We start from the raw sequence: 19,828 nt of genomic DNA on the forward strand, positions 1-19,828 counted from the left end.
GGAGGGAGGTTGGAGAAGGCAGTGTGGCAATATCTTTTATTAGACCATCTGTATAAGTGGGAGTCAGTATGTAGTCAGTAACAAGAGGAGGATAAGGGAAAGCGTGGGTCCCTTACTGAATTGGGAGCAACGTAATAACAAAGCATGCAGAAAAGGCTGAAGTGCTCAATGCCTATTTCACCTTAGTGTTCACAGGCAAGTTCAACTCCTAGACTACTGCACTAGGCAGTACAGTTTAAGGAGGAGGTGAGCAGCCAACAGTGGTGAAAGAACAGGATAGGGACTATTTAGGAAAGCTGGATGTATACAAGTCCATGGGGCCAGATGGGATGCACCCAAGGGTGCTGAGGGAGTTTGGCTGATGTGATTGCAGAGCCGCTGGCCATCATCTTGGAAAACTCATGACTATCAGGAGAGGTCCCAGATGATTGGCAAACATAGTGCCCATATTTAAGAAAGGGAGAAAAGAGGATCCAGGGAGCTACAGATGAGTCGATCTCACCTCAGTCCCTGGAAAAATCATGGAGCAAATCCTCAAGGAATCCATTTCTAAGCACTTGGTGGAGAAGAAGGTGGCTGACTAGGAACAGTAAGCATAAACTCACCAAGGGCAAGTCATGCCTGATCAACCTGATTGCCTTCTATGATGAGATGACTGGCTCTGTGGACATGGGGAGACCAGTAAATGTTTTTAGCAAATTTTAGTAAATTTTAGCAAGGCTTTTGATACGGTCTCCCACAGCATTCTCACAAGCAATCTAAGGAAGAATGGACTGGATGAATGGACTATAAAGTGGATATAAAACTGGCCGAAGTTTTGGGCTCAGGATAGTAATCAATGGCTTGATGTCTAGTTGACAGCTGGTATCAATTGGAGTGCCCCAGGGGTTGGTCCTGGGGCAGGTTTTGTTCTGTGTCTTCATCATTGACCTGGAAGATGGCATAGAGGCATCCTCAGCAAGTTTCCAGATGACATCAAGCTGTGGGGAGAAGTGGATACTCTGTGGAGTATGGCAAGGATTCAGAGTGACGTAGACAAATTGCAGGATTGGGCAAAAAGGAACCTTATGAAGTTCAACAAGGACAACTGCAAAGTCCTGCACTTAGGACAAAATAATCCCATGCATCGGTACAGGCTCAGGGCTGACAGGCTGGGTAGCAGCTCTGCAGAAAAGGACCTGGCTGTTACAGTGGACAAGAAGCTGAATATGAGCCAACAGTGTGCCCTTTTTGCCAAGAAGGCTAATGGCATACTGGGCTGCATTGGTGGGAGTGTTGCCAGCAGGGCAAGGGAGGTGGTTATTCCCCTCTATTGAATACTGGTGATGCCACATCTGGAGTACTGTGTTCAGTTTTGGGCCCCCTACTACAGAAAGGATTTGGACAAATTGGAGATAGTCCAGCACAGGGCAATAAAAATGGTGAGGGGGTTGAGGCACATGACTTAGGAGGAGAGGGTGAGGAATCTGGGCATATTTAGTCTAGAAAAGAGAAGACTGAGAGGAGATTTAATAGTAGCCCTCAACTATCTGAAGTGGGTTTCAAAAGAAGATGGAACCCTGTTCTCAGTGGTGGCAGATGATAGAACAAGGAACAGCAGTCTCAAGTTGCAACAAGAGAAGTTTAGGTTAGATATTAGGAAGACTTGTCTCACAAGGAGGGTATTAAAGCATTGGAACAGGTTATCTAGAGAGATTGTGGACTCTCCATCCTTGGAGTTTTTTAAGATCCAACTACACAAAACCTTGGCTGGGATGGTCTAGTTGGGGCTGGTCCTGCTTTGAGCAGGGGGTTGGACTAGATAATCTCCTGAGGTCCCTTCCAACCCTAACTCTCTATTATTCTATGACCATTTGAATGGAAAAGGGTCATTAACAGTTGGTTCAATAAAATATCTTATCACAGAGACCTTTCTTCTGTATTTTTAGTACTCCAGAGAAGAGTTAGTTAGCTGTGTTAATCTGATGTTAGGCAAAAGTAGGCTGTATGACTTTAGCTGTGAAAAGCTTATGTCTGTCTGAAAGAGTTAGTCTATAAGGTACCAATTTGCCCTGCCTTTTTAATTTTCTAAAGCAGCAATTCTCAAACTTGACAGCCTTGGCACCCTGGGGCGCTACAAGATTCTTTTAAGAGTGTTGCAGGGTGCTGCTTAGTATTAGCACTGCTAGATGTGCAAGCACCCAGACACATTTTGAAAGAAAATTCAAAGAGATTTCAAATAAGATGTGCAAGCACCCAGACACATTTTGAAAGCAAATTCAAAGAGATTTCAAATAAGTATCCTTAGTGTCCAAACCATTCTGACCTGCTGTGGTCTTTCTAAGTTATTTGCAACAGAATTGCTTTATTATTTTTTTCCATAGTCAAAAAAAAAAGAAAAAAGAAGAAAGCTAAGAGCAAGAATTTTCCAAGGGGTGCCTCGTATCTAATAAAGGGTGCCTGGAGTCTAATAAGGTTGAGAACCACTATTCACCGTAGCCTGGCTTCAGTATATGCTATTCTCAGATTAGTCCTTTATCAACTCAGTTTCAGTCTGATTTAACATCTTAGTAAATGCTGGGGTCTATGTTAACATATACAGCATGTGTTAACACACAGAGCGAAGTATTTTCTTTCTTAGGCCAAATGTGAAATGTACAGATGCTACAGTGTTAGGTTGTTTGAGCCTAGTCAATTAACTTGAGTAAAAACAAGAGCAATAACTTGTGAGTACATGTCTCTAGCCAGCGTTCGGTGTCTTCATGCCATTTTACACTAATATTTGACTTTCTTTTTCAGTTTGGCCAGGAGAAATGGCTTCTCTATTTCATATCATTAAATAAACTTCTTATACAGGATAAATACGCTTATTTTCGTCTTGTGAATCCTAATGTCAGTCTCATCTTTTAATTGGCTGTATGAATGAGGGTTTTATGTTATTCATTATTCCCTCTCTTTGTCATTGTGTAGATGTTTTACGGGCTAGGTTTGTTTGAATTTAATTAAATACTTTTACATTTATTTATTTTTAATACAAGTCGCTATACAAAATTTTGGCACTGTAAAGTCACTTCTTTCACTTTGTTTGCTAAACAGTGCAAGAAGTGATGCTTGGTTTTAATACAGATCTTTATTTTACTGTTAATAGGTGCTGTAACCAAGAAAAAAAATCATCTAGTGGCTATAGTAAGGGTCTAGAAGTTGAGTATTCTGAATTACATAATTTGGGCTGCAGTTGATTCCCATGTAGCCTCTCTAGGTTTCTCAAAGTCTTATGTGGGCTATGTACAGACTTTCCATTTCTACCGGGAGAATTATAACTCTCCTGATAGACACCATGAGTGTAGAGAGATTCCAGCTTTTGCTGCCAGAGAAATAATGGCAGTCCCAGGAGAAAAATAACCCATCTCCAACCAGTTAGAAGTCACTCCTGGAGAGTGAATGCTTGTACACTTTCCCAGTGGCTTAACTCTTCCCGGAGATTAGCAGGGGCAGAGCTTCAGGGAAAGGCTCCTGTGTCTTCCATATACTGGGGTCACCCTGACCTGGAGAAGGTGCAAGAGAGGGGAGTAGCTGCTCTGACCCCTCTTGTAGACCAGGAGAGAAGGAGCAGCCATCATCTGCTCCCTATCAGCTCCTTTAACATCGACAACCTGGAGTGAAAAGTGGGCAGCAGGCTATGCCCTGCTGCACAGTCTGCTCGGCTCCCAGACATTTGGAACCAAGCAGAGGGAGTGGTGTTGCAAACCTCCTGTCTGCTTCTTACTCTGGACCAGGCCAAACTGGAAACTGGACCTTCCCCAGACCAGGGTCACCCTAGTTTTAGAAAGGCATGATGAGCACAGGAGAGAAGGCAGTTGCAGGCTGAATGGAATATACCACTTCCTCTCCTGGAATCATTTCTAACAGTGGATGATTTCTCCTGGTAAAAAATAACTCTTGTGTGCAGACTTGGAAACAGGTAATATCACTGTTTTGTAGAATGACTATAAAAGATGGTATATATGCAAGTTGTTTTCATTATTCGTGTGGACTGACAGCTAAAGGTACCACCAATAAGAGATGGTGATTCCTTGGACATAAGTCAAATTATCCTGTATCTTTTCTGTCCAGACTAAAAAATGGTTTGGAATCTATAATGCCGAAGCTAAAGATGTTGTAGTTAGTTGGGGTATCCCCAATTCTCTGAAAATGAAAGTGACTGGTTGCTCAAAATAATACTAGCAGAATTTATGTATTGCCTATTTGCTTACTTACAAATATGATTTACATACTGACTAACTTAGAAAGATGAACAAAAGAAATTTGGGGTTCATGAATTAAATAGAAAATATTTTTCTGTCTTCAGGTTAGTTTATGCTACACCTATGAGACTAAAGATGCTCTGTGTTTAGTATTAACCATTATGAATGGAGGAGATTTGAAGTTTCATATATACAACATGGGAGATCCTGGCTTTGATGAAAAAAGAGCTGTTTTTTATGCTGCAGAGCTATGCTGTGGCCTGGAGGATTTGCAGAGAGAGAGAATTGTTTACAGGTAAGTGTTAGCTGCAATAGTAAAACTTGCTTGTCTACTCAGCATATTATTTTGTAGAATAAATGTTAGGATTCTTGCTTTAAAATAAGGGCAACTGATTAATTTCTAAGATGCCCCCCAGGCTTTAGACCAACATAGGTAAATACCTCCTGCTTTAAAGTAAGTTGATTTACTTTGTCTCCTTAATGCTTTTATAGTGTTTTTTCTTTAAAATAAAGTTCCATTTAAAAGTCCTTGTAATTTGAAAAAAAAAAAAGTCAATCATATTTTGGGCTTGTAAAAAAAAAAAAAAGCAGAATTCTAGCTGGTCTAGTGTATGGCCAAAAAGCTTCAGGGATTCAACAAGAGTCCCTCTCTTGCTCCCCTTCAACTACTGATTCACTGGGGGGGAAAGGGGAGGACACAGAAATGCTGTACAGTAAAGGAATGCCCCTTGCCAAGATAGCCCTGTATAAATCTCTCTTAATTCTGTCTCTGGCACTGCTTATCCCAGACCCTAATGTCTTCTACAAGAAAAGTTTCTCTCTTTTTTTTTTTTTTTTTTAAATTAATGGAACCATTGAGATGTATGTGCTATAATAGTAACTTTTTTCCTTACTGCTGTGGTCTATGACTGTCTTTACACTGATTACCTTCTGGTAGGTTTTAGATGTAGTATAATCCATTAGGCTAAAATAATTTGTGAGCACTTTGGTTCAGCTGGTTTGTCTTTTTTTTTTTTTAAATGTTTGTAAAGTAACCGATAACTTGGACCAAAACAGATATTTAAAAACATATAATGATTATCATACACTTTCAGAATATTGGGGTCTTGTTCTTCTTTGTTTCTTCATACATATAATATTGGGGGTGGGAAGAGACACAGAAGTCAAGTGACTTGCCTGTGGATATTGGTGCCAGCCAAAGCGCAAATCCAACTTTCTCAGTTAATTCCATGACGTAGATAGAATGTCTCTGCCTGTGCCGGGGTATTTCTTGGACTCAAACCATTTCATTCAAACCATTTCATTCAAGCATGAGGCAAGCAACATTTTAAAATGGTTTGAATGAAATATGTTCATGGAAGTAGATAATTTGTATCAGTAGTTTGGCATCTATTGCTTTCCAAGCTTCCTTGAATAACTCTGCAGCTGCATCTAATTTGCAACCGTGTTTGTGTAATAGAACAAGTGTTAAGCTCTGCTAATTGTACCAGTTGTGCACGTTTTCAATATGGCCCTAAGATGGGAGCAGAGATCAGACTAGCATATCTTCAGCTGTACTGCTCCCTCCAACAGGCTAGAACTGCATCTCAGGCCTGTAACTGAGGACTGAATAAAGCTGTAGAGCAGAGGCTAGCAACCTTTTCAAGCTGCAGGTTGGAACAACCCAGTTCCAGTCTGGCATGGCCAGGTGGCTTTGGCAGCACATTACCAGCAAGGAGGTTTTGCCTGTGCCAGGGCCAGGCAACTGGGAGCTGCACCAGTAACACCACCTTTTTGTCCTACCTTCCTGCTCCCTAATCGGGGCACAAGTGTGGCTTTTAGCAGAGGCGAGCTGCACTGAGGCCAAGAAGGTGGGAGCTGTACCCATGCTTTTGTCCTGCTCCCCAGCCCTCACTTCTCAGCTGAAGTGCAGGGTCAGTCTCCAGCTAGCAAGAAGCTGTTCTGTGCTAGACAGATGGAAGTTGCATCCTCACTGGTGTGGATATTTCTGTCTCAAACTCATCCTCAGGCAACCTCCAGAGCTCTGAGTTTCTTCCTGCTGTCTTGCCACTAGCTCCAAGGAGCAGACTAAGGTTGATCCCACACTTCAGTTCCTTTGCCCTTATGCTGGACCCTGTGGCTACAGCGAGTGATCTCTGCTGGCATCAAGTGGTTTCCCACTTTTGAGTAATGAAAGAAGAAATTATACATCCTTGTGCCCATCTGTGCTCAATGATCCGATTTCGCTCTGCCTTTGCCCGGGCAACTGGTCTTACTAGCCTATGGGTCTCATGTAGATCCTGGAGGGCTCCTCGATAACCTTCTGTGTATCCCCCAAACTTGCCTTCCATGACTTCAGATGGTTCTCCAATGGAGGAGGTCCCCTCAGAGGATGCCTCCAGTGTTGTCATGGGTCTTGGCGATGCTTACAGGGCTCCAACCTGCCCTACACCCTAGCCACACACCAACCTACGAGACAAGCCTCAGGATCTTTGACGACTGGCTCCTTTTGACGTCTTCCCTGGTATCCATGTGTCCTCCTCCACAGACCAGCACACTGGGCTCTACCCAGAGCTGGAGGGTCTGGTGACGCTCTGCTTTTGGGGCTACCCCTCTTGATGCCCTGTGTGTTCTATGACGGACACTGTTGATTGTCGCCAAGTTCTCACATGGTCTTCCGACTCCGAACAGGGTCTCTAATTCCCTGAGCCTGGTGTAGCATGCTAGGCTCCTCTGCTTTAGACAGGTAACAGAATAGATCTAACTAAGAAAGAAAAGCATGAACTGAATGCTCACCAATGAGAAGCCCCACACCATGGGAACAACCCAATGTGGAGGGAAAAAAAAAAGGAATAACAACAAGAAACACAGGAAGGAAGAGACGAGAAAGTAAAGAGGGCAGCCGCAGGGAGAGTCCTTTGCCCCTAATGCCCCTAAGCCGGTGCGTCCCCTGGGCCAGGGCCCAGGTCTTCACCTTGGCTGGAGTCTCTCTTATCCCTTCTGGGATCCACCTCTTCCTTAAGGTCGTGGCACCTGCCGCCTCCTACCGGAGCTCCCTTCCTGGCTCTTCTTGCAGCCACTGCCGGCCTCCCTGTGGGCTCATCAGATCCCCACCAGTCTTCCCTGGCACGGGGATTCCCTGCAGTACTTGCGGCCGCCGCCACCACTGGCTTAGCTGCTGATGCCAGCTTTGCTGCCGGCCCCTTTGATCTTCGCTGGTCTTCCCCAGCATGGAGATCCTCCGCAGCTGCTGGTGCCAGTGCCAGCTCTGCTACCAGCCCCTTTGATCTGCACCAGTCTTCCCTGGCACACTGATCCTCCGCAGCTCACGCTGCCACCACTGATGCTGGCCATGGTGGCTGGACGTGCTCCACTCGGTGGTTCCCCACCGCCCCTCCTACACTTGGCACGCCCCCCATCTATGCTCCCGGGGCCGGTTTTTAACTTCGCCAGGTAACGTCTCTTCGTGACATCATCTGGCTCCAGCTGCAGATAGGCGCGGCTGACAAACCACTTGGGTGGTTTTCCCTGGTGCTCCTTCTCACTTCTCTGAACCCCTGCAACAGGTGGGGTTTTTTGTTCTTTTACTTTCAACTGGGTTCTGCCTCTGGACGAGGCTTCTGCCTTGGTCAACCCTGTGTCCCTGGGACAGTCCCCCTCTCCAGGGAGAGGGTCATCCTGGGATATCACCTGCCCAGAAGTCTTAGGCAACCAGTAAGGAGGCAAACAACAAAAATATTTATTAAAAAGCAGAATAAGCGTAACAAACCAGTGACCATATGTTGAGAGACAAACAGATATAAGAGTATACAAACAAAAGGAAATACCAAAATGTTGACTTGTTCTTACCTTAAACCTTTTTAAATCCAAAAATGCAATCGTTAGCTAACTTCAGGGGTCTAAATGTAGTCTCTGACTCTGATACTTTCTATCAGACCCTCCTGCATTTCCTTATTAGCTTGTTTTACCCAGCCTCCTTAGCTGGGGACTCAGCCACTCCCTTCTACTTGGGAAGACTGAAGGCAAAAGCTATTTTCTCTAGGCAGTCTGGCCATTAACATGCCAACCCTTCATTTCTATTGGGGGCTTCACACTATGCCAGTAATTACGTAACCCCTGAAAATGCATATTTTCCAGACTGCAATCTTGTATCCTTTTAGACATGCAGATTCATTCATCTGAGAGGCTGTTTTTTCTCCGGCATAGTAGTTTCATTAGCTAGGTGTTAGACGTCTTTTAAAATATAAACATGTAATTGTTTGTCCAGACCTGGGCTTCCTTGCTTCTTAGCACTTCTGAATGGAGGACAAAAACACGAACCAAGTCAAATGTTAATTCTTCACCATTGACTATAAGTGCAAACAGTTGTGGGTGATTCAAGGTAATTGCTGCCTTACTGTAATACAACCTTAGCTGAAACCTAATACTAATTAAAATTACATGTATATTGAATACTACAACATGTACAGATAAGAGAACAACAGAACCGAACACAGCTTCACATTAGCTACAATTAGAAACTAACCACCCTAATTTTAACTAGGTTTGCTGGGGGATGGAAACCAAAGCCCTGAGGTAAGCGGGGAAGCAGGAGATCTGGAGGAAGCACAAGGAGAAGGGGACAACCAGGGAGGTGTCCTCATTTTATTGAGGAAGTAGGGCATTCGGCTAGTGACCTTGGATGTCTATACACAAATTCACAGGGACTAGGAAATAAGCAGGGGAAAGAATTGGATGTCCTTGCACAGTCAGGTAACTGTGACATGATTGGAATAACAGAGACGTGGTGGGAGCTCGCGTGACTGGAGCCCTGTCATGGCTGGGTATAAACTGTTCAGGAAGAACAGGCAGGAGAGAAGAGGAGGAGTTGCATTGTATGTAAAAAAGCTGTATGATTGCCTGGAGGTCCAGTGAAACTAGAGATAGGCCTGTTGAAAGTCTCTGGATTAAGGTCAGAGGGGAGAGTAACAAGGGTGATGTTGTGCTGGGTGTCTGCAATAGACCACAAGACCAGAAGGATAAGGTAGATGAGGCTTTTTTCAGACGATTAGCAGAAGTTTCCAGATCACAGGCCCTAGTTTTCACTGGGGACTTCAGTCATTCTGACGCATGCTGAGAGCAATACAGGCAATTTAGGACGTTTTTGGAGAATGTTGGAGACGACTTCCTTGTGCAGATGTTGGAGAGATCAACTAGGGGCCATGCTTTTCTTGACCTGCTGCTCACAAATGGGGAAGAATTGGTGGGGAGACGTAGAAGTGGATGGCAACTTGGGCAACAGTAAACATGAGGTGATCAAGTTCAGGATCCTGACAAAAGGAAGAATGGAGAGCAGCAGACTTCAGAAAAGCAGACTGTCTCCCTCAGGGAACTGATGGTGAGGATCCACTGAGAGGCCCGTCTGAGAGGGAAAGGAGTCCGGGAGAGCTGGTTGCATTTCAAAGGAACCTTACTGAGAGTGCAAGAACAAACCATCCTGATGTTCAGGAAGAATAGCAAATATGGCAGGTGACCAACTTGTCTTAACAGAGAACTCTTCAGTGAGCTTAAAAACAAAAAAGGAAGCCTAGAAGAAATGGAAGCTTGGACAGATGGCTAGGGAGGAGTATAAGAATATCGCTCAGGCATGTGGGGGTAAATTCAGGAAGGCAAACCTTCAACTGGAGTTGCAGCTAGGAAAGGACATGAAAGGTAACAAGAAAGGTTTCTACAAGCATGTTAGCAATGAGAGGAAGGTCAGGGACAGCGTGGGTCCTTTACTGAATGGGGGAGGCAACCTAGTGAGAGATGAGGAGAACAAGGCTGAAGTACTCAATGCCTTTTTTATCTTGGTCTTTGCAGGCAAGTTCAGTTTCCAGAATACTGTATTGAGCAACATAGTTTGGGGAGAAGATGAGGAGCCTTCAGTGGTAAAGAACAGGTTAGAGACTATTTAGAAAAGCTGGACGTGTACAAGTCCATGAGGCCAGATGCAATGCATCTGAGGACACTGAGGGAATTGGCTGTTGTGACTGTGGAGCTGCTCACCATTATCTCTGAAAACTCATAGTGATTGAGGGAGGTCCCGGACAATTGGAAAAGGGCAAATATAGTGGTTATCTTTAAAAGAGGGAAGAAGGGAGGATCCAGGGAACTACAGACCAGCAACTTCACCTCTGTCCCAGAAAAATTATGGAACAGGTTCTCAGGGAATCCATTTCTAATCACTTGGAGGAGAAGAAAGTGATCAAGAACAGTCAGCATGGATTCACCAAGGGCAGGTCATGCCTGACCAACCTGATTGCTTTCTGTGACGAGATGACTATCTCTGGATGTGGGAAAATCAGTGGACATGATATACCCTAACTTTAGCAAGGCTTTTGATATGGTCTTCCACTGTATTCTTGCAAGCAAGCTGAGGAAGTATGGGTTAGATGACTAGACTGTAAAGTAGATAGAAAGCTGGCTGGATTGTTGACCTCAGTGAGTAATGATCAATGGCTCAATATCTAGTTGGCAGTTGGTATCAAGTGGAGTGCCCCAGGGATTGGTCCTGGGGCTGGTTTTGTTCAATATCTTCATTAATTATCTGGAAGATGGGATGGATTGTACCCTCTGCAAGCTTGCAGATAACACCAAGATTTGGGGGGGGGGAGTAGTAGATATGCTGGAAGGTAGGGCTAGGATTCAGGGTGACCTAGACAAATTGAAGGATTGGGCCAAAAGAAGTCTCACGAGGTTCAACAAGGACAAGTGCAAAGTCCTGCACTTAGGACGGAACAATCCCATGCACCACTACAGGCTGGGGGCTGACTGGCTGGGCAGCAGCTCTGCAGAAGAGAACCTGTGGATTACAGCAGACAAGAAGCTGAATATGAGCCAGCAGTGTGCCCTTGTTGCCAAGAAGGCTAATAGCATACTGGCCTGCATTAGTAGGAGCATTGCCAGCAGATTGGGGGAAGTGGTTATTCCCCTCTATTCTGCACTGGTCATGCCACATCTGGAGTACTGTGTTCAGTTTTGGGCCCCCCACTACAGATAGGATGTGCTCAAATTGGAGAGAGTCTAGTACAGGGCAGCCAAAATGGTTAGAGGGCTGGGGCACATGACTTCTGAGGAGAAGCTGCAGGGATTTGGTTTTTTTTAGTTTCTCAAAAGAGAAAACTGAGGAGAGGGTTTAATAGCAGCCTTTTAACTCCCTGAAGAGTGATTCCAAAGAGGATGGGACTAAACTATTCTCTGTGGGGACAAATGACAGAACAAGGAGCAGTGATCTCAAGTTGCAGGAAGGGAAGTCTAGAAAAGGAAAACCTCTCTCACTAGGAGGGTGTTGTAGCACTGGAACAGGTTACCTAGAGATGTGGTGGAATCTCCTTCATTGGAGGCTCTTGAGACCTGGGTGGACAATAGGGCGGTGTGAAGCTTCAGTAGCCCATTCGATTCAGAGCAGATTGGCCCAATTCGGTGGCCGAATCTCCAAATCCGAATTGAATTGGAGACCCATTAAAAGGTCCAAATCAAATTAGAAGCCTCTGAATTTGTTTGGAAAAGATTCGGAGATTTGGCCATAGACTAAACAAGCAGCAGTCCCCACCACGCTGGACAGGACACAGATGCCTCCAGTTGGTAAATCTGTTAGGGACGGGGGAGGGAAGGGGCATGGGGGGGGGAGATCAATGCCCCCACAGCAAGGGAAGGAGGGATTTATTTATTTTTAATGCAAGTTGCTATACAAAATTTTGGCACTGTAAAGAAGTGATGCTTGGTTTTAATATAGATCTTTATTTACTGCTAATAGGTGCTGTAACCAAGAAAAAAAAATTATCTAGTGGCTATAGTAAGGGTCTAGAAGTTGAGTATTCTGAGTTACATAATTTTCACTGCAATTGATTCCTGTGTAGCCTGTCTAGGTTTCTCAGAGTATTATTTGGGCCATGTACAGACTTTCCCTGGTTCCAGCACCTTCTGTGCCCCCCCCACCATGAGCCCAGCCAGCTTGGGGCTGGTGCTTGACTGAGCCACTGTGCTGCCTCCAAACAAATGGCGCGCAGTGGTGGAAGCCATCTCAGCTTCCCACGGCTCGCAGATGAGCAGCGGGTTCGCCCCATCTGGATGAGCAGCATCAGGGTATGTGGGGAGCATGTGCCACCTGAAAACTTGCTGCAGCACCCCCAAAGTCCCTGCTTCACCGCCCGCCCTGCCCTGATCCCAAGGCACATGCTTCCCTGCACATGCCCTGCTGCTGCTCCATGGAAGAGCAGCCTATGTCTGCCTGCTGCTTGGCCACGACCCCCAGCACTCAGGGTGGCTTAGGGAGAGGAGAGAACAGGGGCTGCAGATAGCAGGGATGCCACTCACCTCTCTGATGGATATTTCCAGGCTGCTTTGCATCAGGCAAGAGCTAGAGCCATCCTTTTGTGCACATAACAGCCTAGGGTGCATGCGTTCCTCTTCCGTTGCTGTATATGGCTGCTGCACACATTGCCCCTGATCACATGCTGTTCTCCCTGCTGCTGCAAGTGGCTGAAGCAGACTGCAGCCAGAGTGCTGCTGCCCATGGTGGGCAAGGGCAAGCGTGGCAGCCAGAGGGGCTGTGCACAGCAGCGGTTCTCAGTCTGTTTAGTGTCTAGCAAACATAATACAGGTCTACCCAAAACTTGGCCACAAGTCCAATAGTATCAGTTGGCTGGTCAGATACTGCCCACCCCTGCTCTAGCCTAATTAAGCAGGGCACGTTTATTGCATGCAGTAAATGATACTGAGAACCCAGCTTCATAAAATACATTTTCAGTCTTACATGTTGCTGGGTTTTTTGTGGTAGTCATGTTGGTCTAAGGACATAGACAGGCAAGGTTCTTGGGGTAGACATGATATCTTTTATTAGACCAACTGAGTAGTTGGGGAAAAAGTTATTTTTTCCGGCTAATCAATTAGTCTAATAAAAGATACCATGTCTGCCCCAAGAACCTTGCCTGCCTTTTCAGTCTTAGTGTCCACATCACTTTACAACTATTGGCCTGACCCCACCAGATTCTGAGCAGGTTCAGTTGCCATTAATTGTGTTGTGGATTAAGGATGTACAGTGTGCAGTAGAACTGGAGCGTTAATTCATTGGTATATCATAGTGCTGAGCAAGGGAGGGTATTTGAATCTTCTCAGTTGTAACCACTTTCTGTATGTGAGTAATTCCCATACTGATTTAAATTGAAATCAATTACATGCACTAGTTTAAGAATAAGTACATAATGACAAAACAAAGCAAAAACTGTAAAACCCTTTATTTTTTCAGAACTTAGTGCATTGTAGCTGATTACTTTTAATAACCTGTTACAAATGTAAATCAGCCTTGGGAAAACTTCATTTTAGGACAAGAAAGAAGTTCAACTAGAGTTGAATATTATCCCCTTTGGCTATATGAAAAAGTATGTTAGAGGCCATCAGCTATGTTAATTGCAGCTTTGTTCTAAATACAGAATAGAACTGCAATGTCTGCCACTCTAAAAATGGGCCCTAATTGATCTTGAAAACTGGAACTGAATACCACTCTTTGTGTTGCAGACTAAGCCTTAATTAGTCATTTACCTAGTATAATTATCCAAGGCCTGACTTTTCAGAGCTTTTCAGCTCCTCTTTACTTTCAAGGGAGTTGAGTAAGGACATTCAGCCCTTTTGAAAAAGATTCTCAATAGACATGATTAAAATTGTTTGCTTGGTAAAAACGTAACTAATCCACATATTTCTGGCAATGATTTAACTTGAGCTGTTCTTACGGAGCCTGCATATGGAACTAGAAATGTGCGTCTGAAGAGGCAAATAAACAAGACAGTCCTAATTCAATGTAGTTTCTTGATTAGGACACTTCACTTATTATTTGTGGCTAGAATTCCTTGAATCCAGAGGTGAAACTAAGTTAATATCTTGATTAGGACACTTCACTTATTATTTGTGGGTAGAATTCCCTGAATCCAGAGGTGAAACTAAGCTTAATTCTCTTCTCTTTACAATTGGTTTTGTTTCACTTTAAAACAAAACCAAACGGCATTAAGAAGCAGGCAGAGGAGAGTACCATTGCTTTTAGGGCTTTGGTAGCTGATTCGATTCAGAGGAGATTTCGGCCGATTTGGTGGCCAGATCTCTGAATCAAATCGAGAGACCCATTAAAAGTTCTGAATTGAATTGGAAGCCTCCAAATCGATTCAGGAAAGATTTGGTGCCGATTTGGAGATTTGGCCACAGACTAAACAGCCAGCAGTCCTTGAAGACTCTGGACACAGGTCAATGCCCCCACAGTGAGGGAGGGATTGGGGCTGGAGCTGGGAACCAGGCTGGGGCAAGTGCTGCCCAAGGAGGGTGTGTGGTGGCTCACACCACTATGTGCCACCAGTCTAGGAGCTGCTTGTGTGACAGCTTGTCCAGTGGCTTTTGCCGCTGCTCTTGCCACCAGTTCGGGATGGCATGGGGCAGGGGCACATGCCCCAAGATCTGCATGGGGTGGGGCCAGGACCCTAGCAGAAGTTGCTGGGAGCCCCCCTGTCCCCCTGCCATTCACCCCATGCCCCCCTGCCACTCGCCTAGCCAGTGCAGGGCCAGCACAAGATTGAGCCGCTGCTCTGCCTCCAGACAAGTTGTGCACAGCAGCAGGAGCCAGCTTGGCCTCCCTGCACCTCCTGGATGAGCAGCAGCTTCACCCCAGCCGGGTAAGCAATGGCAGGGCATGGGTGGGGACATGTGCCTCTGGATCGGGGCAGGGTGGGCGGCAGAGCAGTGCCGCAGTGAGTTTTCAAGGGGCGCATGCCCCCCCACCCCATGCCCTGCTGCTACTTGCCCAGCCAGGGTGAAGCGTCTGCTTGTCCGTGAGGCGTGGGGAGACTAGGCCAGCTCCCGCTGCTGCGCACTGCTTGTCTGGAGGCAGCACAAGAGCTCAGTCTCACACTGGCCCCACACCAGCTAGGTTAGCAGTGTGGGGGCATAGCTCCTGCTCCCAGTGCCTTTTGCCTGGTGCAGCCCCAGCCTTGCCCGCTCTGCGCAGATTCCTCCCGGACTGGCGGTGGGAGCAGCAGCAAGAGCCATCGGACAAACCACCACACAAGCAGCTCCCAGACTGGCAGCGCGCAGTGGCGTGAGCCACCTCACCCCCTCCCTGGGCAGGGTTGCACTCTGGCCAGGAAGCCCCTGCTGCTGAGTTGTGCTCCACAGGGCAGGCAGAGCCAGGGCTGCACTCTGGGAGGCTAGCCCCAATTGCTCTGGCTCTGCCCGCCCTGCAGAGTGCAACCCAGCAGTGGGGCCTTGCTGCCTGGAGCACAGCCCTGGCTCCACCCATCCTGCAGAGCCAGCCTGATGGTGGGCAGTTGGGGCTAGCCTCCCAGAGTGCAGCCCGGCACAGCCCACCCCATGCAGATCCAGGGCACACGCCGGCTTCTATGCCCTTCCAGACTGGTAGTATGAGCCCCCCTCCCTGAGTCCCACGATACCCGACCCTGGCTGAGCAGCTTGTCCCAGCCCCAGTCCCTCACTCACTGTGGGGGGTATTGATCTGCCCTCCCCAATCTCTTTCCCTCCCCCCACCACAACAGACTTGCCAGCTGGAGGCATCTGTATCCAGCATTGAGGACTGCTGCCCGTTTAGTCTGTGGTTAAATCTCTGAAGCGGTGCCGAATCTTTGGATCTGATTTGACCAAATTGAATCAGGACAGTGATTCAAAGTGCTGAATCGAATCACTGTCCCTCCAAATCGGCCAAATCTGAATCGAATACTTGCCACTTCGCACAGGCCTAATTGTTGTCAAGGCTGCTGTGTGCCGTGTTAGTTTGTGATTGTCTGATTCTTTGATGTGTTGGTCCTTCCACTTGACTGACTTGGGGTCTGCATTTTCAACAGGAGGGGCAGCTCTTGCTATTGCCAAAATAAAAGGCTACTGCCTCAGATAACAGCCCAAGAAGAAAAAGAGAGAGTGTGTTTTAGCCAGTGAACTATTGATAGCTCCAAAGTTCACATCACCGTGCCTAGAGCTTATCATGTATTCCAACACCTGGGACTTAAAATCCAGCATGTGTTGGGCTACTAAGTGCTAAAAAGATGCCAGAAGTGAATTGTAAAACCCATTAAGTAGCAGGCATTGTGGTTAAGTTTGGTTAGGCTTTAATCAGTATCAGGAAAGGTGTCCTAATTTAGTGGAGGGTTGTTTTTGGAACGGAGGACTTGTGTGCCTCTGTTCCAAGGAAGTTATTTCAGTTCTCAATGAATGTAAAGTTTTGGCCTAAAATGTGTACAGTTCTTTTTCTTTTCTCTTTTTTCCCCTTTTCTCTTTTTTTTGTCTCAAATAACTAATTCTCTCCCTTTTTAAAACTGAAAAGGATTCCACACTTCCTACTCGACTTGATCTCCCTGATTTTCTTAGTCTTTTAAGTTCTTTACTGTTAGTACCTTTCTATATAACTCCTCCCTCTGACTAGATTAATTTTTTTTCTTTGTTTTTATAGGGAGTCATCATTTAACATACTTCTAAAAGCACAACTTCCCCTGCTTCAAAAAATAACTATAACCCATTTTTTGGCCACACATTTATATTTCTTGAGGAATGCTAATCCTAACTTGCCTATCATGTTTGACTTGATCTTTCTACATAGTACAGTGTGTTTAGTGCAGAATTATCCTTACTAACAGTTCAGTATCTCGGAGCAGTGTAAACCCCACTCATCTTTTTGAAGCTGCAGGGAGAGTATGGGTGCCGAGATCACAATAATACACAAATTAAAGTTTGTTCCTGACATGAGAGTTAACCTTTCACACAAAGTTCCTTTCAGTCCCTAATGGCTGGATAAAAGTGGCTTCTCAAGTCTGTGGTGCAAGTGATTCCTTCTGTCAAGTTTTTTAAAGCATTACCTGTCTTTTCTTACCTACCGCATGCCTACAAATAAGGAATGCGTCTTGTTTTGGGAAGGCAGAATGAAGAAACACAAGTTGTTCCCTCCTCCTCCTCCTGCCCTCCCCTGCCTCAAAACTTTCCCTGCCACAGCATGGGCTCACCATGACTGAATTCTCTTGGCCTGTCCAGTTCTCAGGGTCACTCACCCTCTCCTTGCAGCTCCAAAGCTGAGGTTTTAACTTTGTCACAGCTGCTGCTGACTTGGCAGCAGCTTTTGGTTGTGTGTGGTGTGCAAGCAAATATGATATTTAGTGCTTTTAAATGGAAAGTTCTACTTATGATGTTTTTTTCATGAAAACTGATCTGGATACGGCAACAAACACAGACAGGACCTAAGCGGATAGGGAATTACTTGCTTGTGAACTGTGAACAAATACTGCGTTAATAGGAAGTGCAAGTGCAGAGGCCTGGGTAACAGTTTAGGAAGAAAAGTCATAGATTTTATAGATGTTTAGGGTCAGAAGGAACCTTAGTAGATCATCGAGTCTGACCCCTTACTCTGGTCAGGAAAGAGCACTTGTTTGGTCTCCTCTTAAAAGACCTCCAAGGTAGGGGAGAGCACCGTATCCTTTGGAAGCCCATTCCTGATTCTGGTAACCCTTACCATAAAGAAATTCTTCCTGATGTCTAATCTAAATCTGCTCTCTGTCAGTTTGTGGCTGTTGTTTCTAGTAAGTCCAAGGGGTGTCCTAGTAAATCAAGCACCTCCTATTCCTTGCTGTCCGTCCCCCCCATCCTATCCCCCAATTAATTTGTTGAACGCCACTAAATCACCTCTCAGCCTTCTCTTGTGGAGACTGAAGAGATCCACTGGTCCCGCTGGGGCAAGGCAGGCAGTGCTGGCAGCCCCTAGAGAAACTGTGGGGGCTGGGGGGAATGATTGGGAGCTGGGGGGAATAATTAGGGGGCTGAGTGAATGAACAGGGGCTTCCCCTCAGTTCTTGGTTCAATCTCCCAGCTTCCAATCATTCCCCCAGCTCCCCGATCATTCCCCCCATTCCCCTTGGCTTCTCCCTGGGCTGCCAGCTCAAGCTGTGGCTCATTTAGCTGCTCCCCCAGCTGCCCTCCCCCCTCCAGGGGGAGGCAGGAAGTGCTGGCAGCCCCAGGAGAAGCCATGGGGGCTGGGGAGATTGAACCAGAAGCTGGGGGAACGAACAGGGGCTTCCCCCCCAGCTCCCAGTTTGATCCCCCAGCTCACCGATCATTCCCCCTAACCCCTGTGGCTTCTCCTGGGGCTGCCAGCACTGCCTGCCTCACCCCGGCGGGGTGGCAGCCAGACGAGCCGCAGCTTCTCCTGGGGCTGCCGCCTCAAGCCAGGGCTCATCTGGCTTCTCCCCCAGCTGCTCCCACCAGTACTTCCTGCCTGTATAGTCCTATGGCTGAATAACTTCAGATTCGGCCAAATCGAATCGGGACAGTGATTTGAATCGTCAGATCGAATCACTGTCCCTTCGAATTGCCAAATCTGAATCCAAAGTGAATACTTTCTGCTTCGCACAGGCCTACTGCTTCGGAAGTCATGTCCCAGTCTGTATGTGTGTTGGAGATTCCTTCTCCCAAGGTGCAGTACCTTGCACTTATCTTTGTTAAACTGCATCCTATTCTGCTTTACCCACTTTTCCATCCTGTCCAAATCCACTTAAATCTGTTCCCTGCCCACGAGTGTGTTTACTTTGCCCCATAATCTGGTGTCATCTATGAATTTAGACAGAGTGCTCTCCACACCCTTCATCCAGGTCACTGATGAAGATATTGAACAGCAGCGGTCCAAGGACCGAGCCTTGGGGGACCCCACTGTAACCCCTATGCAAATTTGCCACCCACCTGACCTTGTAATCATCTATGTCACAGCTGCTTAGTTTATTTATGAGAACGGGGTGAGACACCATATCAAAGGCCTTTTTAAAATCCAAGTAAATGACATCAATCTCGACTCCTGCGTCTAAGCATTTTGTGACCTGGTCATAAAAAGAAACAAGATTAGTCAGGTAGGATCTACTTGCCATGAACCCATGCTGGTTGCCCTCTAGCGTTGTTTTTCCTGCTGGACTCCCACAAATATTTTCCTTAATTTTTGAAAGGTTTTCCCAAGGATAGTGGTGAGACTAACCAGCCTATAGTTACTTGGATCTTCCTTTCTCCCTTTCTTGAAAATAGGGACCACACTGGCCCTTTTCCAGTCCTCTGGGACCTGACCTGAGTGCCATGAGTGCTCAAACAGTCATGCCAGTGGTTCTGCTATGCCAGTAGCCAATTCCTTCAGCACCTTTGAATGAAAATTATCTGGGCCTGCTGACTTGAACACATCCAACCCCTCCAAGTGTCCCTTCACTAGGTCGGTGCTAACTGTTGGTGGGCTGGTATCCCTCCTGTGCCTGGCTGTAGTCCAACTGGGAGATTTGTCTTGATCCGTGTGTAGGAATACAGAAGCAAAAAACTAATTGAAAAGCTCAGCTTTGTTCTGATTGGTCACCAATGGCCCTAGTCTGTCCCATAGGGGGTCCTGTGTTACTATGTGCCTACTTTTTGCTCCCTATATACCTGGAGAAGGACTTTTTGTTCTCTTTAAGTTTTGTTGCCAGCCTGATTTTCCATCGCTGCTTTGGCCTTCCTAACTGACTCCTTGCAAGTGTGAGCCAAGGAGGTATACTCCCCTCTTGCCAGCACGGAGACGGAAAAGGATCTTGGAGTCGTCATTGACTCCACGATGAACATGGGCC

General features: G+C 46.2%; 1 protein-coding gene across 1 annotated transcript in view; it reads left to right on the plus strand.

The window, feature by feature from the left end:
* GRK4 (G protein-coupled receptor kinase 4) overlaps positions 1–19,828 on the plus strand; it is a 90,087-nt gene that overhangs the window by 39,380 nt on the left and 30,879 nt on the right. The window contains exon 9 of the mRNA XM_019553354.1: positions 4,328–4,518. Within this exon, the coding sequence (XP_019408899.1) occupies positions 4,328–4,518 (191 nt within the window). The remainder of the gene's footprint in view (positions 1–4,327; positions 4,519–19,828) is intronic.

The sequence above is a fragment of the Crocodylus porosus genome, unplaced genomic scaffold (genome assembly GCF_001723895.1).
Source record: "Crocodylus porosus isolate Cpor-Errol unplaced genomic scaffold, CroPor_comp1, whole genome shotgun sequence".
Lineage (NCBI taxonomy): Eukaryota > Metazoa > Chordata > Crocodylia > Crocodylidae > Crocodylus > Crocodylus porosus.